We start from the raw sequence: 18,824 nt of genomic DNA on the forward strand, positions 1-18,824 counted from the left end.
GAATACAAATTGACAACATATATGATTGAGCTCCAGTATGCTATTTTGCAATAAATCTTCTAGAGAATATCTTTACTAGACCTACGTGAATTTTCCAAAAAAGTATCCCTTGAAATCTTCGACATTAAGAGTTTTTCAAAATTTCTTTCAGATTTCATTAAAAAAAATAGAGGATATGAGTATATCCTTGAGAAATTCAGCTAATAATTAAATGTGTTCTACACTTATGGTTCTATTTAGAATTGATCATTTGCCTTGATTGAAACATCAGTTTTCTCCAGAATGGACAAAAATTCTGGAAATATAAAAACGTCCGTTTCTTCATTTTGTAAATTACGATATACGGACGTTTTTGTTTTCCTTGATTTGTTGATCAATCGGAAGAAAACTGCTTCCTGTCAGTTTTGACAAATGAACGATCCTTACTAGAGCCTTTAGAACATATGTTAGCTATAAATGATACTTTTGTTGACTTTCATGAAGATTCTTGTAAAAGTCACTCTAGAATTTTAGAGATAATTTAAATTATGTTTTGATAAGTTTCGATTAAAGGGCGCTGAAATGAAAGTTCGCCAAATGCGCCATGAGGTCACGCTACGGTCCTGGAGACTCCATCTAGTTCTTCGAACTCTCAGGGTGGCCGACACTTTCTAGCGTTTTTATCGTATTTACGGTGTTACCATCAAACTGTACTTGATTCATCGTTGTCTCTAACACATTCATGTCGGGCTCTCGAAAAAGCACGTTCATTACATCGTCATTAATGTTCAGTATCTCCGAGGTCGCAAGCGTTCAAGAATCGCTCTAGTTCCGCCTGCGACGACATCTCAAAACGTGATATCAAACGAGATTTTACTGCATCGTATTTCTGTTGCGCCGGTACATGCTCGCCGATGACATGTAAAGACATTTGAAAAAAGTATTTTTTTTTGTTTTTATTATAGAGATTTTCAGCCTTAGGCTGGTTTGTAGTTGCAGCGACTTCCACATCGTGGGGTCAAGAATAGTTGCCCAGTCGGTGCTTGACAGACCATCTGTAATGCTGTGATGATCGGCTTTCACAAATTTGTACGAAGCGGTGACAGGGCGATGGACTAATCCGGATATCTGATAACCTTCAATAGATATCATCTACCAAGGATGATGAGCGACATCTTATACTAAGGCGCACGGAGCCTCGGAAATTATTGGAGCTTTTTCTTGGCATAGATCCAAACTTACTTATTTACTCAATTAAGGGTCGCTTAATCCATTGCCGTTTTCATAAATATTATGGCACGTCTGGTTTTTGAGATATTGGCTGTTAAATTTGCCAAATTTGACGATTTCAGGCAAATTGCATACAAGCTTGCCAGCTTGCATGGAAATTTAATTGATTAATTTGCCACAAAATTCAAATCTCATGTGTATAATAATACATATCAACAAAGTTTATAATATTTTTTACTTTCAAAAGTAAGTTCTTGATGGTTTAGAAAAATATTTTATTTTGCCATATACGAGGAAAGAAGAATTTTGTATGGAGGCTGCAAGTAAGTTGAAAAAATCGATTTAATCTAAATTTTATCGTGCAATTTCAACCAAATTATGTCTGAAATGAAGGTTTAAATCTTATTTTGCATGCTTGGTGGATTAGATCATCAAAAAGTTTGGTAAATCATACCTTAAATTTCATGTAGACTTTGATGAAACCAATGTTTTATACAACTTTGGCGACCTGTAGCTAAAATGTGACGTGCTGGTACACTTCTGAGAACGTTATCAAATTCAGCGATCCAGAATCTACTGGAGACACATAATTTGATCCTTGAGACACTCTAAAATGTATTTTTTGTTACGCTGTGTTATTTTCATTTACAACGTGATTGATTTGAGTCAATGTGGCACTTAACTATCTAGTAGATTAATCGCACAGGCACCGAATGACGAACATTCGAGCTAGATACCCAGACTTGTTCCAAGCATCCCTACAAGTCGTTGTCAACAGCTTTCACTCTAAGTCCAGGTCGAACCGCCACAAGAACACAGAAATCGAAGAGTGTGCAGATATTGTTTGGATTCCGACCGCAACGAAATACCTCGTAATTGGATCCGAATACCTGATTAGAATGCGTTTAAAGTCAAGCCAAGTCTCGGTTAAGACGATAATATCGTAGCATGAATCCAAGACGGCTAAGCGATAATCTTCAACGATGCTTCTATTCATGCCGCCTACATTTTGGTAGTACAGAACGATGTCTTGTTTGGAAGTCGCTGAAAAAGGTTCGTTTGTTCTGCAAAGCGATAGTGTATCAGGTGTCGAATGAGTGCATGCTAAATCAGGTGAATACTCGCCCGAGTCGGTTTATTGGAAGACCCTCTCTCCGCTACCGACTACAGGATCAAACCAACTGTGATGAGCGCTGGCGGCGAAAGGCAGGACTGTAGCGGATGGATCACGGGTTTCTACAATGCTTCCGGTTGTCCCGGAGCGGGCGAAGTAGAAATATCGTCCTTGACACCTAAAATTGAGGGCGCATATTGCAACAAAGGGAAAAGACGCTTGATTGTACTCGCCCGTGAGTTAGTGGTGGAAGATCCCTGATCCGCATCTAGCTTCGGGACCAGGACGACTATGTTGAACGTTGGCGGGAGATGGCGCGAATTTGCTAGATAAATCAGGGGCTTCCAAAATGCAGTTTGGATCTGGTGGAATCAGGATGGAAGGCGTGTCTTGGCGTGGCATCTAACTCGCGAAACAAGATTCCTTTCGGCCATGTGTCCGCGTTGAGCGAATGACGAATGACCTTCGGGTTAAAGTCCCTCTCAAACAACAACAACAAGTTGAGCGCAGCTTCGTGAAGCATGGGGTCAATACCGACTTTGCATGAGATGAAATTCAATGAGATTGACATCGATTTTCCGCTTAACAAACGGTATCGGCTTGATGATTCTTTCGTAATGCAAGCAATCCTTTACTAGCTGTTCTACCGCTTCCGGTTTAACACTAGGGTGAACACGAGGAAGATGCACAAAGAAAAGCTCAATGGGCTCAGGCACGGTAAGAACGTTTGCGTCAGCCACTATTTTAGTGCCTCCGACAAGAGGTTTGTTGGAGACTAAACCGTCATCACGGCGTATTTTCAAGGCGGTTGTCGAAAGGAAACGCCAGGTTCTTGAGAAAGAATTTAAATTAAGGGGTAAATGCGCTTGGATAGCTGAGCGATTTGCTGTCCTTGTTTGGCTACCCTAACAAAGCTTGAGATCATATTGAAAACTATTTTTTACGCTGTGATATTGCAAAATTTGACAATTGGGTTGTTTAGCAATGAAAAAGTTACACATTTTCATAGCTTGATCGAAATAGTACATTTTCCTGAGTATAACACAATTTTATTACGCTTCAATATCTCAATTTTGACATTATAAACAAGGGACTGTCAGATTGTGATGATTCCGTAGCCAGCGTCAAAACTATGCAACACTGCATTGAGGTTGGCTGTCAGCTTGGGCCTTTGGCTTGAGCCTTGTATCTTGTATGCTGGCTACGGAAAGATTGTGTTGGTTGGTATAGTGCTGCCAGTCCCTTGATTATAAATGATAATTAAAGATTTCAATCAGTAGACTCAATGACATTCCAATCCACATAATGACAGCTCGCCCCGTAGTAAAATTTTCCGAGGGGTGATTCAAAATCGATTTCCATACTAACTTCAACCGTGTTTTTAAAATACTTTCAAGGTACGGAAAATAATGAAACTTTGGATTCTTGCTCAATTTTCAACGTAGAATCATAATAGGCCTTTTCATGTGACAGGTCCGTCTATGCATTTGTTTACATCGGTGGAGGACCGGTGCTAACACGGGACTGTCATCTCCATAGATGAACTGTCAAAGACCTTCCCGATCAGCTGATTTGAAACGTCTTGTGAATAGGCCTATATGTAAAAAACTGGATACCCCTTATCAAGCCAATTCAGTTCATTGTCATTTTGATAGTTGTAGTGGATAAAATCTCAAAACTATGAACAGAAGAATGTTCGCTTAACACTAAAGTCGTCGCGCTGTTGTATTTTGTACAACACTGCTGAAAAAACCTCGCTTTTTGTTCACAACAGCAACGAGGTGTTTCTGACGGTGGCAAACCACGCGACGACTGGAAGGTTAAAATCAAATTGAAAACAATTTTTTGCAATTCCGTTGCATATTATCCAACTTTTCACTAAAAAGATTAACGTCATAACGGTCTAGTTTTCCTTAAAAAAGGAACAGTGCTGATAAGTGCTTTTTTCAGTGCTGGAAAGTGCTCTTTTCAGTGCTGAAAGTAAAACTTTTCAGTGCTGTTTTGGGAGGCGTCAATTAAGTTCTACATGCGTTGTGCCATCCGGATCCAACACAGGCTAGCGATTGATAATCGGATCCTGCGATTGTAGAGGAGGGAGTCAGCTAGTGTCTTACCTGTTCTTTGCTCCAATACGATGCTACATTCGACTCTCCATATCTCGATGTTCTATATCTGGCATCTCCCTATATCGATGATTTTTTCGGTCCCTTGATTCTGCATATAATTTCACTCTCCACATCTCGATATCGTTTTTATCTGGATATCTTCCTATCTCGATGTGCTTTACCTTCCCTCTCCGTATGTCGATATGCCCATTATCAAAGGTCACTAGACTAAATTTTAGTGATCCGAAATCAATTGCGAACGCGAAATGACATCTGTTTGTTTATTATTTTCCTGGCAACAGGATGTTTTTCAATCTAGTATTCATTAAAAATTTGTTCTTTGTCTCCATCTCTCCCTATCTCGATGGTCCATTCGACATCGAGATGTGGAGAGTCGACTGTATTTGTGACATTCATACTATTATGTAGCAGCCTACGTTACTAAAAAATACTGAATTGATTCAGCGCATGACTGTATGCCCACGTGGAGTTTCTTGAAATATGTTTGTGCTGTTCGAAACACAACAAAAAAAAACAGAGTTTTTCGTAATACAGATAATTCTCCCTTACTCGATATTGAGTTAGAGAACCATAGTAAAAGTTGGTTCTCTTGGCTAACTCGATGGTCCCTTCAATATCGAGCTAGAGAGAGTTGACTGTAGCAGGCTGTAGGCCTGTTTTGGACTAGTAGGGACTGTTTGAGTAATTTTTATTTTCGAAAAACATATTTTTTGTTATGAATATATCGGTCATGCGACTCAAAGGTAAAGGGAGTATGTATGTAGAAGATTTTTGGATTTTTAGATTGATGGAATGAATAGATAGAGGATCCTTTGCGATGCCTATCCACCTACAATAATTTTTAGAAAAAAATACAGGCTCCCTTAACCTTTGAGTCGCATGTCCGATATATTCATAATAAAATAATATAAAATTCTAGAACAATCACGATCGCTGTGTATATATTTTTTTAAACCGTAAATCACTATTTTCTTAAATCTGTCGACTGATTTTTTTTTAATTTTTCGCTTCCTGTCCTGATACTGTAAGTTTGTCAATCTCTCACATTACATTCACAGAATCATCGCCGAGCTCTATCCGCCCGTCAGCTACGGAGCCCGCCGAGCACCTGTTCCGGATCTGAAGTATTCGATCGGGCTGAACATGGTCATCATTTCGCGGCAGAAGACCCGAGAGCCCTACTTCCACCACAAGTACCCTCTGGCGGTGAATTTCGCCCGACTGGGAGCGGACATCTCGCTGGTGCTGCACGACGCCATCAACATCCTGGCGGAGCAGTTCAAAAACACCGAAACCACACAACCGAAGCACATTCTGGAAAATGTGTTCCAAGACGAAGCGCAGAAGTGCATGGTCAAGTAAGTCTTCCGCGGTGTGTCTGAAACCGTTGTTAACGAAAATAAATAACCATTAATTTTGCACCTACCATTTGCTATCCTTTCCTATCCTGGAAATCTTGATTATACCACTAAGATCGAAATTTTGCCCCATCATTCACAGTACTCTTCCGGTCACCATCAACGCGGCACGAATCTCAAACTCCAGCAAGCTGAACCTGTACCTGGAGCTGGCGGCCGGCAGTGTCCTGTCGCAATCGTTCGGTACCCTGCTGGACAAAATCGACCGTAACGAGCGGATATTCGAGAGCGGCATATCGGAACGAACGACGTACGAGGTGCTGGGGCTGCGGAACGGTCACCGACAGCCTGGCCTCCGGAAGTACGACGCCCAGCAGCTGTTCTCGCTGGCGTACCTGCAGAAGCACTGTGCCGTGCCGGACAGCGGTGCCGTGCGGCTCACCAAGCTGCTGGTGGACAACGACATTCCCGAGACGGAGAAGTGAGTATCGGATGGTAATAATACTAAAATCTATTGCATAGGCTGAAATAGATCTGCGAAGTATTGATATAGTCGAAATTAGTTTGGCAATGTCGTGAATCTTAAGGATAACATAACCGAAAGTCCTAAAACACTGATGAATTTGCCCCCTTAAAAATCTACTTTCTCCAATTACAGATTCTCGCTCCTGTGGCATCAAGTTCCGCTGCTTTCCTCGTCCCTAGACTGCAGCAGTAGTTCCAGTTTCAGCAGTAGTACCGCTGGCACCGGTGGTGCCGCACAAAACGGCCACTGCAGCCGCATTCTTTGATTAGTGCAACGTCGTCCAGCAGCTCCACTGCCGGTGGCCGACAGTAGCAGTAGCGCTGTAGTAGACTCCCGAAAGCGTAAGAAGCAACTTCCCACCTCGTACTACGATCCGGCGTTCACCGATCCCTACTACTACTACTCCATCGGGGCACAGCAGCAGCAGCATCAACCGAATCCGGTGGCCTACGGCGACAATAGGGGCGGCAGAAGTGACCACCATCCGGACGGTGGCAGCACCGGGCAGGGAAGCAACAGTGGTGATATCATCTTTCCTAAAATTGATGTGAATAGTATATTCTTCTGAGAGATGTGTTCCGAGAGAATGCGAGTGTGACCGTTTTTGCATGAGGCGTTGGGATATCTGTTACGGTATTTGGTGAGTGAGTGATGTTCTAAATCTTAAGCTGGTTTGAAGCATTTCCACATTGAATCAATGCTTTCGATTATTTATAACTGTTGATGTTGATCTGAACTGTGTTGAGAACGATGATTTTATTTTTCACGCCTATATTACCAGTATGACACAATGGATGTTGTCATCACTCTCTTTTATCAGATTGATGAACACAGAAACTCGTTCAAATATGCCAATACCGTTCGAACAAGTAGACTTCCAATAAGTAAGTTTAACGATTATTTATAGGTTTAAATGCAAAATTCCACACAGCTCACTTTCTAACCCGCCAAACAAGTGAGCGACAATGAACAAGTGAATCTAACTTTACACATAATGATGCCAGAACAATCGTTGAAACATGAGAAACATACATCCAAACCGCGCACTACCGCCAGACGAGATTTATGTTTAAACGAGAGTACCTTTAACTTAAATTGCAACGGATGAATCGTGTTACATTTTATAATAAGCGAGCCTAGGGACTATCCCCGAAGCCTGAACAGACAAATACGAACGTTGAAACATGATGAGTCTATATATATTTGAGACGATGCACAGTGCAGCGGTACCAGTAGCGCTATAGGTAACAGAAGAAGAAGAAAACATGTGAATAGTGTTAAACATATTTGAGACAAAATGACGACAATGGGTGACGGTCTTTGCAGGTCGGAGAGGCCTGCAGGGCGCTCCGTTTCACTCATCACGACAAATAAACCGTTCTTTTGTAAGGTAAGCGTCGTGCAGAGCGAACTGTGGATGTTGTAGAACGAAAAGAAAGCCTTCCCCAGAAACTGAACAAGAATTGCTTCGTTTGCATTTGATCGCATAGTAAGAAATTTATTGCCCCCGGATACGTTAGCATCACAGACAAACAGACGTCACACTCTCATCATTGTCCATCGACCACCTTTTTACCGGTCGATTCAAAAATATTGTAGGTGGCTAATCCGCCACCTGCAGCGCTTGCGTCGTTTTTATTCGTGTTTGACGTTTACACACTACCGCCATCTGTTGGCCTGTCGGCCAAACACACCGATTTTAGCATTGGGCGTATATGTCTTCGTGACTATGATTTTGATCGAGATTTGTTCTAAGTGTTACGTCTGTTTGTCTGTGTTAGCATTCTATTGACCATAAATCACACGGAACTAAAAAATCCGCTTGACCTCACGCTTGACTCGACTTCTAGTACATGACACTGAAGACGGCCTTACAGTTGAGGTCGAAATACGCGTATTTGTCAAAGGATACAAACTCTAGCGGAATGAAATGGTATAGTACTAAATTCGGTTTTTAATTTAGGTACCCACCATGATCCCTTGATGGCTACAGCCTAGCATCACGCCATTGCCGGGCGTATTGTAGAGCTCCATCTTCGTCGGTCTTGGGCGAAACTTCTCCAGTTGCCCCGAACGTTTAGGGTAGCCAGGTCCTCTTCCACTGCGTGGTCTTCCCCGAAGCCGCCGACCTCTACCTGGTACCCTGCTGAATATTATTTTCGCAATTCTTTCTTCCGACATTCGCACTAAGTGACCAGCCCACTGAGGCCTGCCGTATTTGATACGCTTGATAATATTCGCATTTCTTTGTACACTTGATATAACTCGTGATTCATGCGTCTGCGCCACACACCATTTTCGAGTTTCCCACCGAGTATTGTCCGCAGCACTTTACGCTCGAAAATACCGAGAGCTTTCCGGTCTGACTCTTTCAACGTCCATGCTTCGTGTCCGTAGAAAGCCACCGGAAGAATCAATGTTTTATACAGGGCGAATTTCGTTTCCGTTTGCAAGCTGAGGGACCTAAATGCAATAAATAAATACGTAGTCCGTAAAAGTCCTTATTCGCAGACGCAACACGTCTTTTACTTCGCGGGAAACGTCGTTGTCACATGTCACAAGTGTTCCAAGGTAAACAAATTCTTCAACAACTTCAAACACATCCCTATCAAGCACTACCTCAGCACCTACACCACCATGCCTGACTCTATCTCTACCTGCAACCATGTACTTCATTTTGGTAGAATTCATTTTCAGGCCTATCCTCGCTGTCTCCCTCTTCAGAGGCACAAAGGCCTCTTCCACTGACCTGCGATCGATTATAATTAGGTTTATATCGTCTGCAAAGCCAAGGAGCATGTGAGACCTTGTGATAATAGTGCCATTTCTCTGCACGCCAGATCTCCTAATAGCACCCTCGAGTGCAATGTTGAAAAGTTAATTCGAAAGTGCGTCTCCCTGCTTCAATCCGAAACTTGATTTCTTGATTTTTAATGCTTCGATCCGAACACTTGATTTCGAACCATCGAACGTGCTACACGTATCAGCCTAATTAGTTTCGCCGGAAAACCATTTTCAAACATTATCTGCCAAAGCTCATTTCTTTTCACTGAGTCGTACGCCGCCTTGAATTCAATAAACAGATGGTGAGTCTGCAAGTTATACTCCCGGAATTTGTCTAGGATCATTCGCAAGCTAAACAATTGGTCCGTTGTCGAACGGCCCTCACGAAAACCAGCTTGGTATTCGCCGACGAAGTGGATGAAACAGGATGCGCGACAGAATTTTGTACGCCGAATTCAGCAGGGTAATTCCTCTGTAATTGGCACACTCCAGTCTGTGCTCTTTCTTGTAGATACGGCGGATGAGGACATCCAACCAGCCGGTCCTCCCATACCTTCTGAAGTACTCGGTGCACACGCCATTTGAAGTTTATATGGAAATTACTATGGAAAAGCCAAACCTTTTGTGTTCAGTCCTCTATCAGCTCGCTATAATAATATATGAAAAAGCGAACACACATTTCCGATGTAAAATCTTCCCAGCTACAACTTTGCCGAAGACCACATTTCGTTGGGACGTAAGGATATTTTGTTATTCTTGATTCCAAAGTCTAAACCATGCTGAGATGATCATTCAATTACTTTCAGAGCAACACTGCTTTTTTGCTGTAGAACATACACGGAGAAAAAAAAATGGTAGATACAACAAATCTTCGCTTCATTTCAAACAAAATTTTAGGTTGAATTTTGCACAACCATGTTTTTAGTTTGATTTCACTTGACACGTTGGTTGAAACAAACTAAAATTTTAGGTGGTTTTTACCTTAGAAATATCATTTGATTTTACCAACTTTTGTTTGAAACAAACTAGAAATTTGTTGTTCAATTTGGCAGCAGTAAAAACAACAAATATTTTAGGTTGTTTCAAACTTAGAAAAGCAGTTTGAAATAACAAAAGTTTATTTTGAAACAAACAACTCGATTGTTTGTTTTTACCAAAATCTTTGTAGGAAATCCTGCTTTGCTCCTGCATTGTGAATATTTCAATAAACAAAAAGTAATTGAAGGACACAAATTTATTTTTAACTTGAAGCATTTAATAACAAATTAATGATTAATTTCATATGTAGCTCTCGATGTGGTCCGCTTGTTCAATCTATTGACCCTTGGCACTCCATTCCCTTTATGAATTCTTGTGATTCCGTGAGGGAGCATGGAATTTCCTGGAAACATTATCTGGAAAATATACAAATATGAACCGTTGTTGTATAACAATGTGTAAATTTCAAATTAGCTGTGAGTTCTCCTTCAGGAAACACAAATTAATCAAGTTTCTTCCTGGGGAATTCGAACAAAAGGAATCTGAAATTCAATTGAGTAGCGTGAAGGTCAGTATTTCCGGAAGCGATTTTGAAATAAAAGGTAGAGCAATGGTTTGATAAATAAGTTATGCTTACCAACATGCGTTTATATGAAGATATAATACTAGTACTATAGAGAGCAAATTTCACAATTAATTTGCTTTCACTGCTTACATTTAAGATGTCTCTGGCAGTTGACCGCTGCAAAACCTACAACAAATCAAACTAAATATTTGGTTTGTTTCAAATCGTAAAAATATTTGTTTACTCCTACAAACAAACTTCTTCTTCTTTCTGGCATTACGTCCCCACTGGGACAGAGCCTGCTTCTCAGCTTAGTGTTCTTATGAGCACTTCCACAGTTATTAACTGAAAGCTTACTGTGCCAATGACCATTTATGCATGTGTATATCGTGTGGCAGGTACGAAGATACTCTATGCCCTGGGAAGTCGAGAAAATTTCCAACCCGAAAAGATCCTCGACCGGTGGGATTCGAACCCACGACCCTCAGCTTGGTCTTGCTGAATAGCTGCGCGTTTACCGCTACGGCTATCTGGGCCCCTTCCTACAAACAAACATTTAGTTTGAATCAAACTTCTATTTCTGTTTGAGTTTTTGAAATCTCTCTATATAAAAACAACCCAGTTTATGGCAATATTAAACTAGGTTTTGGTTGAAATTAACTAATATTTTGATTTGATACAACCTAGGTCAATGTCGAATCAAAATGAAAATTCCAGTTTGAAACGTCGTAACTAGTAAGGTTGTTTTAAACAAAACTATGACTTTGTAACAACAAATTTATAATTAAGAACAACCAAATTTCTAGGTTGAAAAACAACAAACATTTTGGTTGTTTCAAACTAGCTTGATTTTTCTCCGTGTAGTAGCCTGGATTACTTTGATCTATTCTTCCCGCCAGGAGCACCACTGTTGCCTGCTGGATAGTTGGTGAAGCTTACTGAAGGCAAACTCACTTTATGATGATGAATAACAATTTTTTCTGTCGTCCAATCAAAATGTGGTCTTCGGCAAAGTTGTAGCTGGAAGAATTTCACATGAGATGAGTGTGTTCATTTTTCGATAAAACTTAGTGACGAAGAGATAGAGGGCTGAACACAAAAGGTTAGCGTTTTCCATAGTAATCTCCATATAAACTTCAAATGGCGTGTGCACAGTCAAATATCTTCCAAATCATTTCAAATTTTGGGAGGATGCTTTTTACCATAATTTAAATTGTTTAAGCATAGGGGAGCAAAAATTTCGAAATTTGCATCACTCTAATGTTCATCCTGTTCCTCGCTACATTTCCATTCTCACCGTTCACAAATGCTGAAAGTGCTCCTACCACCTGGCAGCCACCGCCGTTTTATCGGTCAGCAAATTCCCTTCTCGATCATTGCACATAGCGGGCACTGGTACGGTATTTTTCCGCGCACCATTGACCGTTGCATAGAATCTCCGCATATCATTCCGGTTCATGCTTTCTTGAGCGTCAGTTACCACACTTTCTTCGTGCTGCCTTTTCTTTCTGCGGTGTATTCGCTTTTCTTCGGCTCTCGCTGCCCTGTACCGCTTTCTGTTCTGTCGGGTACCGGCCACAAGCATACGGCTTCTGGCGACATTCTTCATGTCTGTCACCCTCTGACACTCTCATCGAACCAGTCGTTTCGTCTTCGTCGTTGACCAGTGCCGATCACTTCCCGCGCCGTTGTTGTCACAGCTTTGTGGTTGTCGACGTCTCCAGCAACGTTGATTCTTCCCAACTGCTCGTCTAGTTGCTGACGGTACTGCGCAGCTACTTAATTTAGGTACTTAGAAAAAATGGTAATAATTGAAGAAAAAAGCAGTAACGGTAAACGCTCAACTATTTCGCAAGATCAAGCGGGGGATCGTCGGCCGAGAATCTTTTTAGATTGCAAATTTCCTCGATTTCCTAGAGCTATGGCCCATGCTGGGTATTTCCGTACCTGCCCACGATACACACTGCACAGTGGGACGGATTGAGGTTTTAGGAGGAAAGATGGAACTCACGCCTTCAATTGTGATTTTACGTAAAAATAATGTTCTACAAAGTTGTTTCTAATATAAAAACAATGTTTTTGGTCGGAACGAAAATTAGGGTGGCCCTATGTTAAAAAAGATAACCATCATAACTTTTTTAATTTACGGAATATTGATATAGTTTGTTCTACAAAGTTGAAGATCGAAAAATTTCAAGCTGATATGATAAAAAAAGTTTTTTCCTAGCTCAAAAATTGACCGTTTTAGAGCATTTTTTGCTATTGATGTAGGGTGGCCCATCAAAAATTGTTTTTTTTTTCTTGTGTTTAATTTTTATTATTTCAAGTTTCTTAGTAAAATTGTCTTCCCATTACTTTCAAGACTAATTGAAACGCAAACATAAAAGATATAGCTAATGGAAACAAATAGATACAAGAGTCTTTTTGTAATGAAAATTTAATTTACTTCCTTGGACATAAAGTATCATCGATACTAATACATACGATATACGAATGCAAAATGGAAAATATGGCAAAGAAAGCTCTCAGTTAATAACTGTGGAAGTGCTCCTAACAACAATAACCTGAGAAGTATGATCTGTTCCAGTAGGGACGCGATGCCAAAAATAAAAAAAGAATATTGATACAATTTTTTTCTGATGAAAAGTTAAAGACTTTTTGATAACCAAAAAAAAAACATGTTTATATGTTTGTATAGTTGGGAAAACAAAATGAATTGTGTTGACATGACGATAGTGTTTGTCAGCTTAAAAATGTGAATAATCGTATTATACTTCGTCGGATCTGTTTGCTAATGATATGACTGGTTCATATATTATTAACCGTTACTAACTAATTTTTGAAGGAACTCCCAAGTTTACTATGATGTTCAATTTTCAGGCATGGCTATCTCTAAATTATAGCCTTAATAAATCAAAACATCTAAACATGATTAAATAATGCATATAATTATTCTTCTTAATCTAGCTTTGAAAGTCAGCGTCATAATCAGAAACCGTACTCTAGTAATATACCGTTCCAGATACGATATATCTCCTACGGTGGACAAATTACTAGTAATTTGTCGGTGGGCAAATTACTAGTAATTGAGCATTCGTTACTTCCAATCAGAATGTTTCCCAAAGAGCCCGGCAAATCCCAGAACAGAAGTATTCGGAAGTTTGGGTTGAGCCATGTAAGGAAATTCAATCGTGAGGTAAATTTAGAAGATATTTTCAAAAAACTTTTCTCCTTATTTATATTGCTGAGCTCCCTTGACTCTTTTCGGAAGTACGTATATAAGAATATGAAATAAGTTAGTTTTTTATTCCGATTTAAAGCCGAAAGATAATAATTGTCATACAAAAAAAATCTTTCTTTGCCCTAACTACATTTACATGTAAAAAACGTTTGTTTTTCATGAAAAATGTTTATAACTATTCACCGACAAAATTGTTTAGGCCTCGAAATATGCATCTCAATCGTCTAAAGCTGAAGGAATGACAACTTTGATGAGATATCTAAAAATAAAAAAAAATATAACACAAAACCTATTTTTGAAAGGGCCACCCTACATCAATAGCGAAAAATGCTCTAAAACGGTCAACGGCTTAAAATTCTCCGATCTTCAATTTTGTAGAACAAGCTATGTCAATATTCCTTAAAATAAAAAAGTTTTAATGGTTATCTTTTTTTACATAGGGCCACCCTAATTTTCGTTCCGACCAAAAAAATTGTTTTTATATTAGAAACAACTTTGTAAAACATCATTTTTACGTAAAATCGCAATTGAAGACGTGAGTTCCATCTTTCCTCCTAAAACCCCTATCCGTCCCACTGTGCACTGGCATCGGTACAGTCATTTTGCATCGGTTTCCATCAAGGCGGTGTCGCACGCATCATGATGGTTGTTTCCAGCGAAGTAGAACTACAGCTAGATCGAAAAAAGAAGCACTGGCACAGGTTTTTGGTTGCACGAAGTTTCATCGCATGCTGTGGTGCCGCCGTTTCTCGCTGCAAACGGACCATCAACCGGTGTTCGGTTTCAAGAATAGCATTCCTGTCCATTCCGCAAATCGACTCCTGCGATCGCTTCTGTGGTATGACTTCAACATTGAGTACGTCGCCACACAAGACTTTGGTTACGCCGACGTGCTATCTCGTTTGATCAGCAACCACCAGAGAACCGACGAAGAAGTAGTCATCGTAGCGGTACCCGTAAGCGGTGCCCGCCATGTTCAATTGTCGAGAAGGGAATTTGCTGACCGATAAAACGGCGGTGGATGCCAGGCGGAAGAAGCACTTTCAGCAATTGTTGAACGATCAAGCTGTGGACCCACCGACCATAGGAGAGGTTAAAAAGGCTATCAGCGAGCTGAAGACTGTAAGGCTGCTGGGAAGGACGAGATCCCGGTCGAGCTTCTTAAGCACGGTAGCGAGCAGCTTTACCAGTCGATCCACCGAGTACTTCTGAAGTTATGGGAGGACGAAGAATTGCCCACTGGCTGGTTGGATGGCCCCATACGTCCAATATACAAGAAAGGGCACAGACTGGAGTGTGCCAATTACAGAGGAATCACCCTGCTGAATTCGGCGTACAAAACTCTGTCGCGCATCCTGTTTAACAGACTGAGACCGCTCGAGGAGTCCTTCGTCGGCGAATATCAAGCTGGTTTTCGTGAGGGCCGTTCGATAACGGACTAGATGTTTAGCTTGCGAATGATCCTAGATAAATTCCGGGATAATAACTTGCAGACTCAGCATCTGTTTATTGATTGCAAGGCGGCGTACGGCTCAGTGAAAAGAAATGAGCTGTGGCAGATAATGTCTGAACATGGTTTTCCGGCGAAACTAATTAGGCTGATACGTGCTACGCTGGATGGTTCACCTTTCTGCGAGAGTGCATCGCTAAATTCGCAGTTCTCCTGGTCATCGTGTCCGACAATGAAAGCCAGCGCCGAGTTCCGAACGATTTGCAAACATTTTGAAATTATTCACTTCCGAACAGCGCCTTACCATCCACAATCAAACGGCCAGGCAGAAAGGTTTGTAGAAACCTTGAAGCGTTCACTAAAGAAAATCGTCAGGGGAGGAGAGATGTCCACCGCAACAGCACTTCAAACGTTCCTGTACGTGTACAGATGCACTCCGTCAGTGGTACTGCACGTTGAGTCTCCAGCCCAAATCATGCTTGGTCTCACGATGAGGACAACTTTCGACCTGCTACGACCATCGCCGAACCTCGTGAAAAACTTAAAATTAACACCTAAAATGAATGATATTTTTTTGTTCCAGGAATTGGAACAAGGTTAGAAAATCTTTCCTGAAGAAATTTTTCAGCCTCTGAATAGTCATTTTCAGTTGCATAGATAAATTCCCAATCTTTTTTAAATTGGTCTTTCAACTTTTGCAACACAGCCCAGTCGAAAAATTGTTTGCCGTTATTAATTTCTGCTGACTTTCTAATACTAGTATCTCTAGCCATTCGCTTAATGTTGCCACAGATACCATCACAAGGACCTTTTCCATGTGAGGTTGGGAAAACGTGCTATTCTGCTTTAATTTTAAAATCATTTCCATGGTTGCATACATTTTTGAAATTTGACATTAAGCGAATGGCTAGAGATGCTAGTATTAGAAAGTCAGCAGAAATTAATAACGCCAAACAATTTTTCGACTGGGCTGTGTCGCAAAAGGTGAAAGACCAATTTAAAAAAGATTGGGAATTTATCTATGCAACTGACTATTCAGAGGCTGAAAAATTTCTTCAGGAAAGATTTTCTAACCTTGTTCTAATTCCTGGAACAAAAAAATATCATTCATTTATACCAAAAGACGAACGAAGCATTTTTGCTAGTGAATTCTCAGATGCACATGAAAACCAAGAAAATACAGCATGCTTTGTTCTTAATAATACAAAGAAACGAAAATCTTCTGGTGTTAGCAATCAAAGACAATCTTCCCGGTTGAAAAAATAGATAGTATTAAAATAAAAATGTAAGTTATATACTGAATGATTGAATAAATAAAACTAAAATAATAATAATAATAATCTTATTTGTTCCATAGAAAAGAAAGAATCCCTTTTCAGTGCAATGAAAAATTGAGGCAGAAACAGTTTTTTTTCAGTTTTTCTTAGCGGTGTAATTTTTCATGAAAAATATCATCCATTCCGACTTATACTTCATTAAAACCAATCCCATATCTTTTTTCAGATGTTTTAGAAAATTTGCAATTGCTTTGATAAAAAATCTTTGTTTTTCCGAAGCTTCGATTGAAAAATGGGTTTTCAAAGAAAAGGCTTATATGGTCATTTTCCACAAAATTGGCCATAACTCAAAAATAAAAACAAAAGTACATTTCAAAAATTTCAGCGATTAAAGCTTATGAAATTACCTTCTCAAAAATATATTTTTGGCTGCTTGGGCACGTCAGGAGTTAATCATCAATATTAACCTCCTTTTCCCGAGCAGCCTAGATAGCCGCGTAGTGTCGGTAGCGGTTGTTTCAACTGGCTAAGAATTAACACTACGGACTGCCTGTTCCGGTGGTAAAAGTCCACCTCACAGGTGACCCCTAATTTATGGTGTGATGCGTACCGTGCCTAAGAATGAATGGTTAGGGGGGTCTAAATAAAACCTAACCGCAAACGGAGCCTGTGGGGTACCAGGGCGCCCTCCACAGTATTGAGTCCTTCCTGTGCTACCCGGAGCAATGGTGCAGGTGACCTTGTGTTTCTCCGAGATAATCGGCTGCCCTTCTTCAGTCTCTATCTTGAGGCTTAATAAGGGTGGGATTATGAATATGTTGACATTTAATTTAAATTATCACCTATATGGATTCGCATTATGCGTTTTACACAGTGTATTCTGTGCACTTTCGCCTTTGGCGACTTTAAATAGATACCGATCTGGTTTTTTCGTTGCTGGTCTTTTTCGTGCTGAGATTGCAAAAAGCTTAATCCTGCCTAGTTTGGGTAGTGGCTACGGTTAGGTTAGCTCAGATCAATCTTCAGCATAAAAGAACAGCAACGATCAATCTTTGCAGACTCATGCAAAATGGTGCAGCCCAAGTGGCGCTAGTTCAAGAACCCTACTTTCGTAGAGGGAACTTCTATCTAGGTAACCTTGTGGACCCAGTTTTTGCTACTTTTAGCAAGCTTGAAATGGCAAATTCGCGCTTCATGCCCCGCGCATGCGTGCTCGTTAATAAAGCAATTGTTGCTACACTCATTTCTGAGTTAACTACCAGAGATGTATGTGCTGTCACAATCGATGTTTCTGTTGGTGACCTCAACAGGAAATACGTCTATTGTTCGGTATATTTACCACATGATGAACCATCCCCAACGGATGACTTCAAACGAGTTGTCGTACACTGCGTAACAAAAGGCCTTCCGCTGATTGTGGGCAGTGATGCCAATGCTCATCACATCATCTGGGGCAGCTCGGATATCAATTTGAGAGGCTCCAGTCTGATGGAGTACTTAAGTAGTACAGACCTTGGATTACTTAACATAGGCAATCGCCCAACCTTCATGGTTTCTAATAGAGAAGAAGTGTTAGACATAACGCTCTGCTCGAATAGAATCAGTCACGAGTTGACGAATTGGCATGTATCAGATGAAGAATCATTATCTGATCATCGCTTCATCTTCTTTGAACATTCAAATGTAACTGCGCAGACTTTGCGTTTTAGGAATCCCCGGTCAACAAACTGGGAACTCTACATTGAATTGGTTGCGACCAAATTTCATGGATATTCTCCGTCCATTGAAAATCCAAGTGATCTGGATGATGCCGTTGATACTACAACATCCTACATTATGGAAGCTTTTGAAGAAGCATGTCCTCTGCGGTCTGTAAAGACTACAAGAGGGACCCCATGGTGGAATTCCGATCTGACTAGACTCAGGAAACAATGTAGAAGGAGTTGGAACAGACGCCGTTCAGCTGGATCAGAGTCGTTCAAGTCAGCTCGCAAGGCTTACAAGAAGGCTCTTCGTTCTGCTGAACGATCCGGCTGGAAAAACCTTTGTACAAATGTTTCCAGTTTGAGTGAAGTCAGTCGGTTGAACAAAATTCTTGCAAAATCTAAGGATTTCCAAGTGAACGAAATTCGCTTACCTAATGGTGACTTTACTTCTTCCGATGAAGAAGTTTTAGAATGTTTATTCAATACACAC

The 18,824-nt window shown here is 40.6% G+C and overlaps 1 protein-coding gene across 2 annotated transcripts in view; it reads left to right on the forward strand.

Annotated features, from left to right (window-relative positions):
- Positions 1–7,727, forward strand: part of LOC23687616 (protein gone early) — a 406,061-nt gene extending 398,334 nt beyond the window's left edge. For both annotated transcript variants that reach the window (XM_021838631.1, XM_021838627.1), the window contains 3 exons: positions 5,508–5,807; positions 5,950–6,288; positions 6,466–7,727. In XM_021838631.1, the coding sequence (XP_021694323.1) occupies positions 5,508–5,807; positions 5,950–6,288; positions 6,466–6,598 (772 nt within the window). In that variant the 3' untranslated portion in view covers positions 6,599–7,727. The remainder of the gene's footprint in view (positions 1–5,507; positions 5,808–5,949; positions 6,289–6,465) is intronic.
- Positions 7,728–18,824: the final 11,097 nt, after the last annotated feature.

This window comes from Aedes aegypti, chromosome 1 (genome assembly GCF_002204515.2).
Source record: "Aedes aegypti strain LVP_AGWG chromosome 1, AaegL5.0 Primary Assembly, whole genome shotgun sequence".
NCBI lineage: Eukaryota > Metazoa > Arthropoda > Insecta > Diptera > Culicidae > Aedes > Aedes aegypti.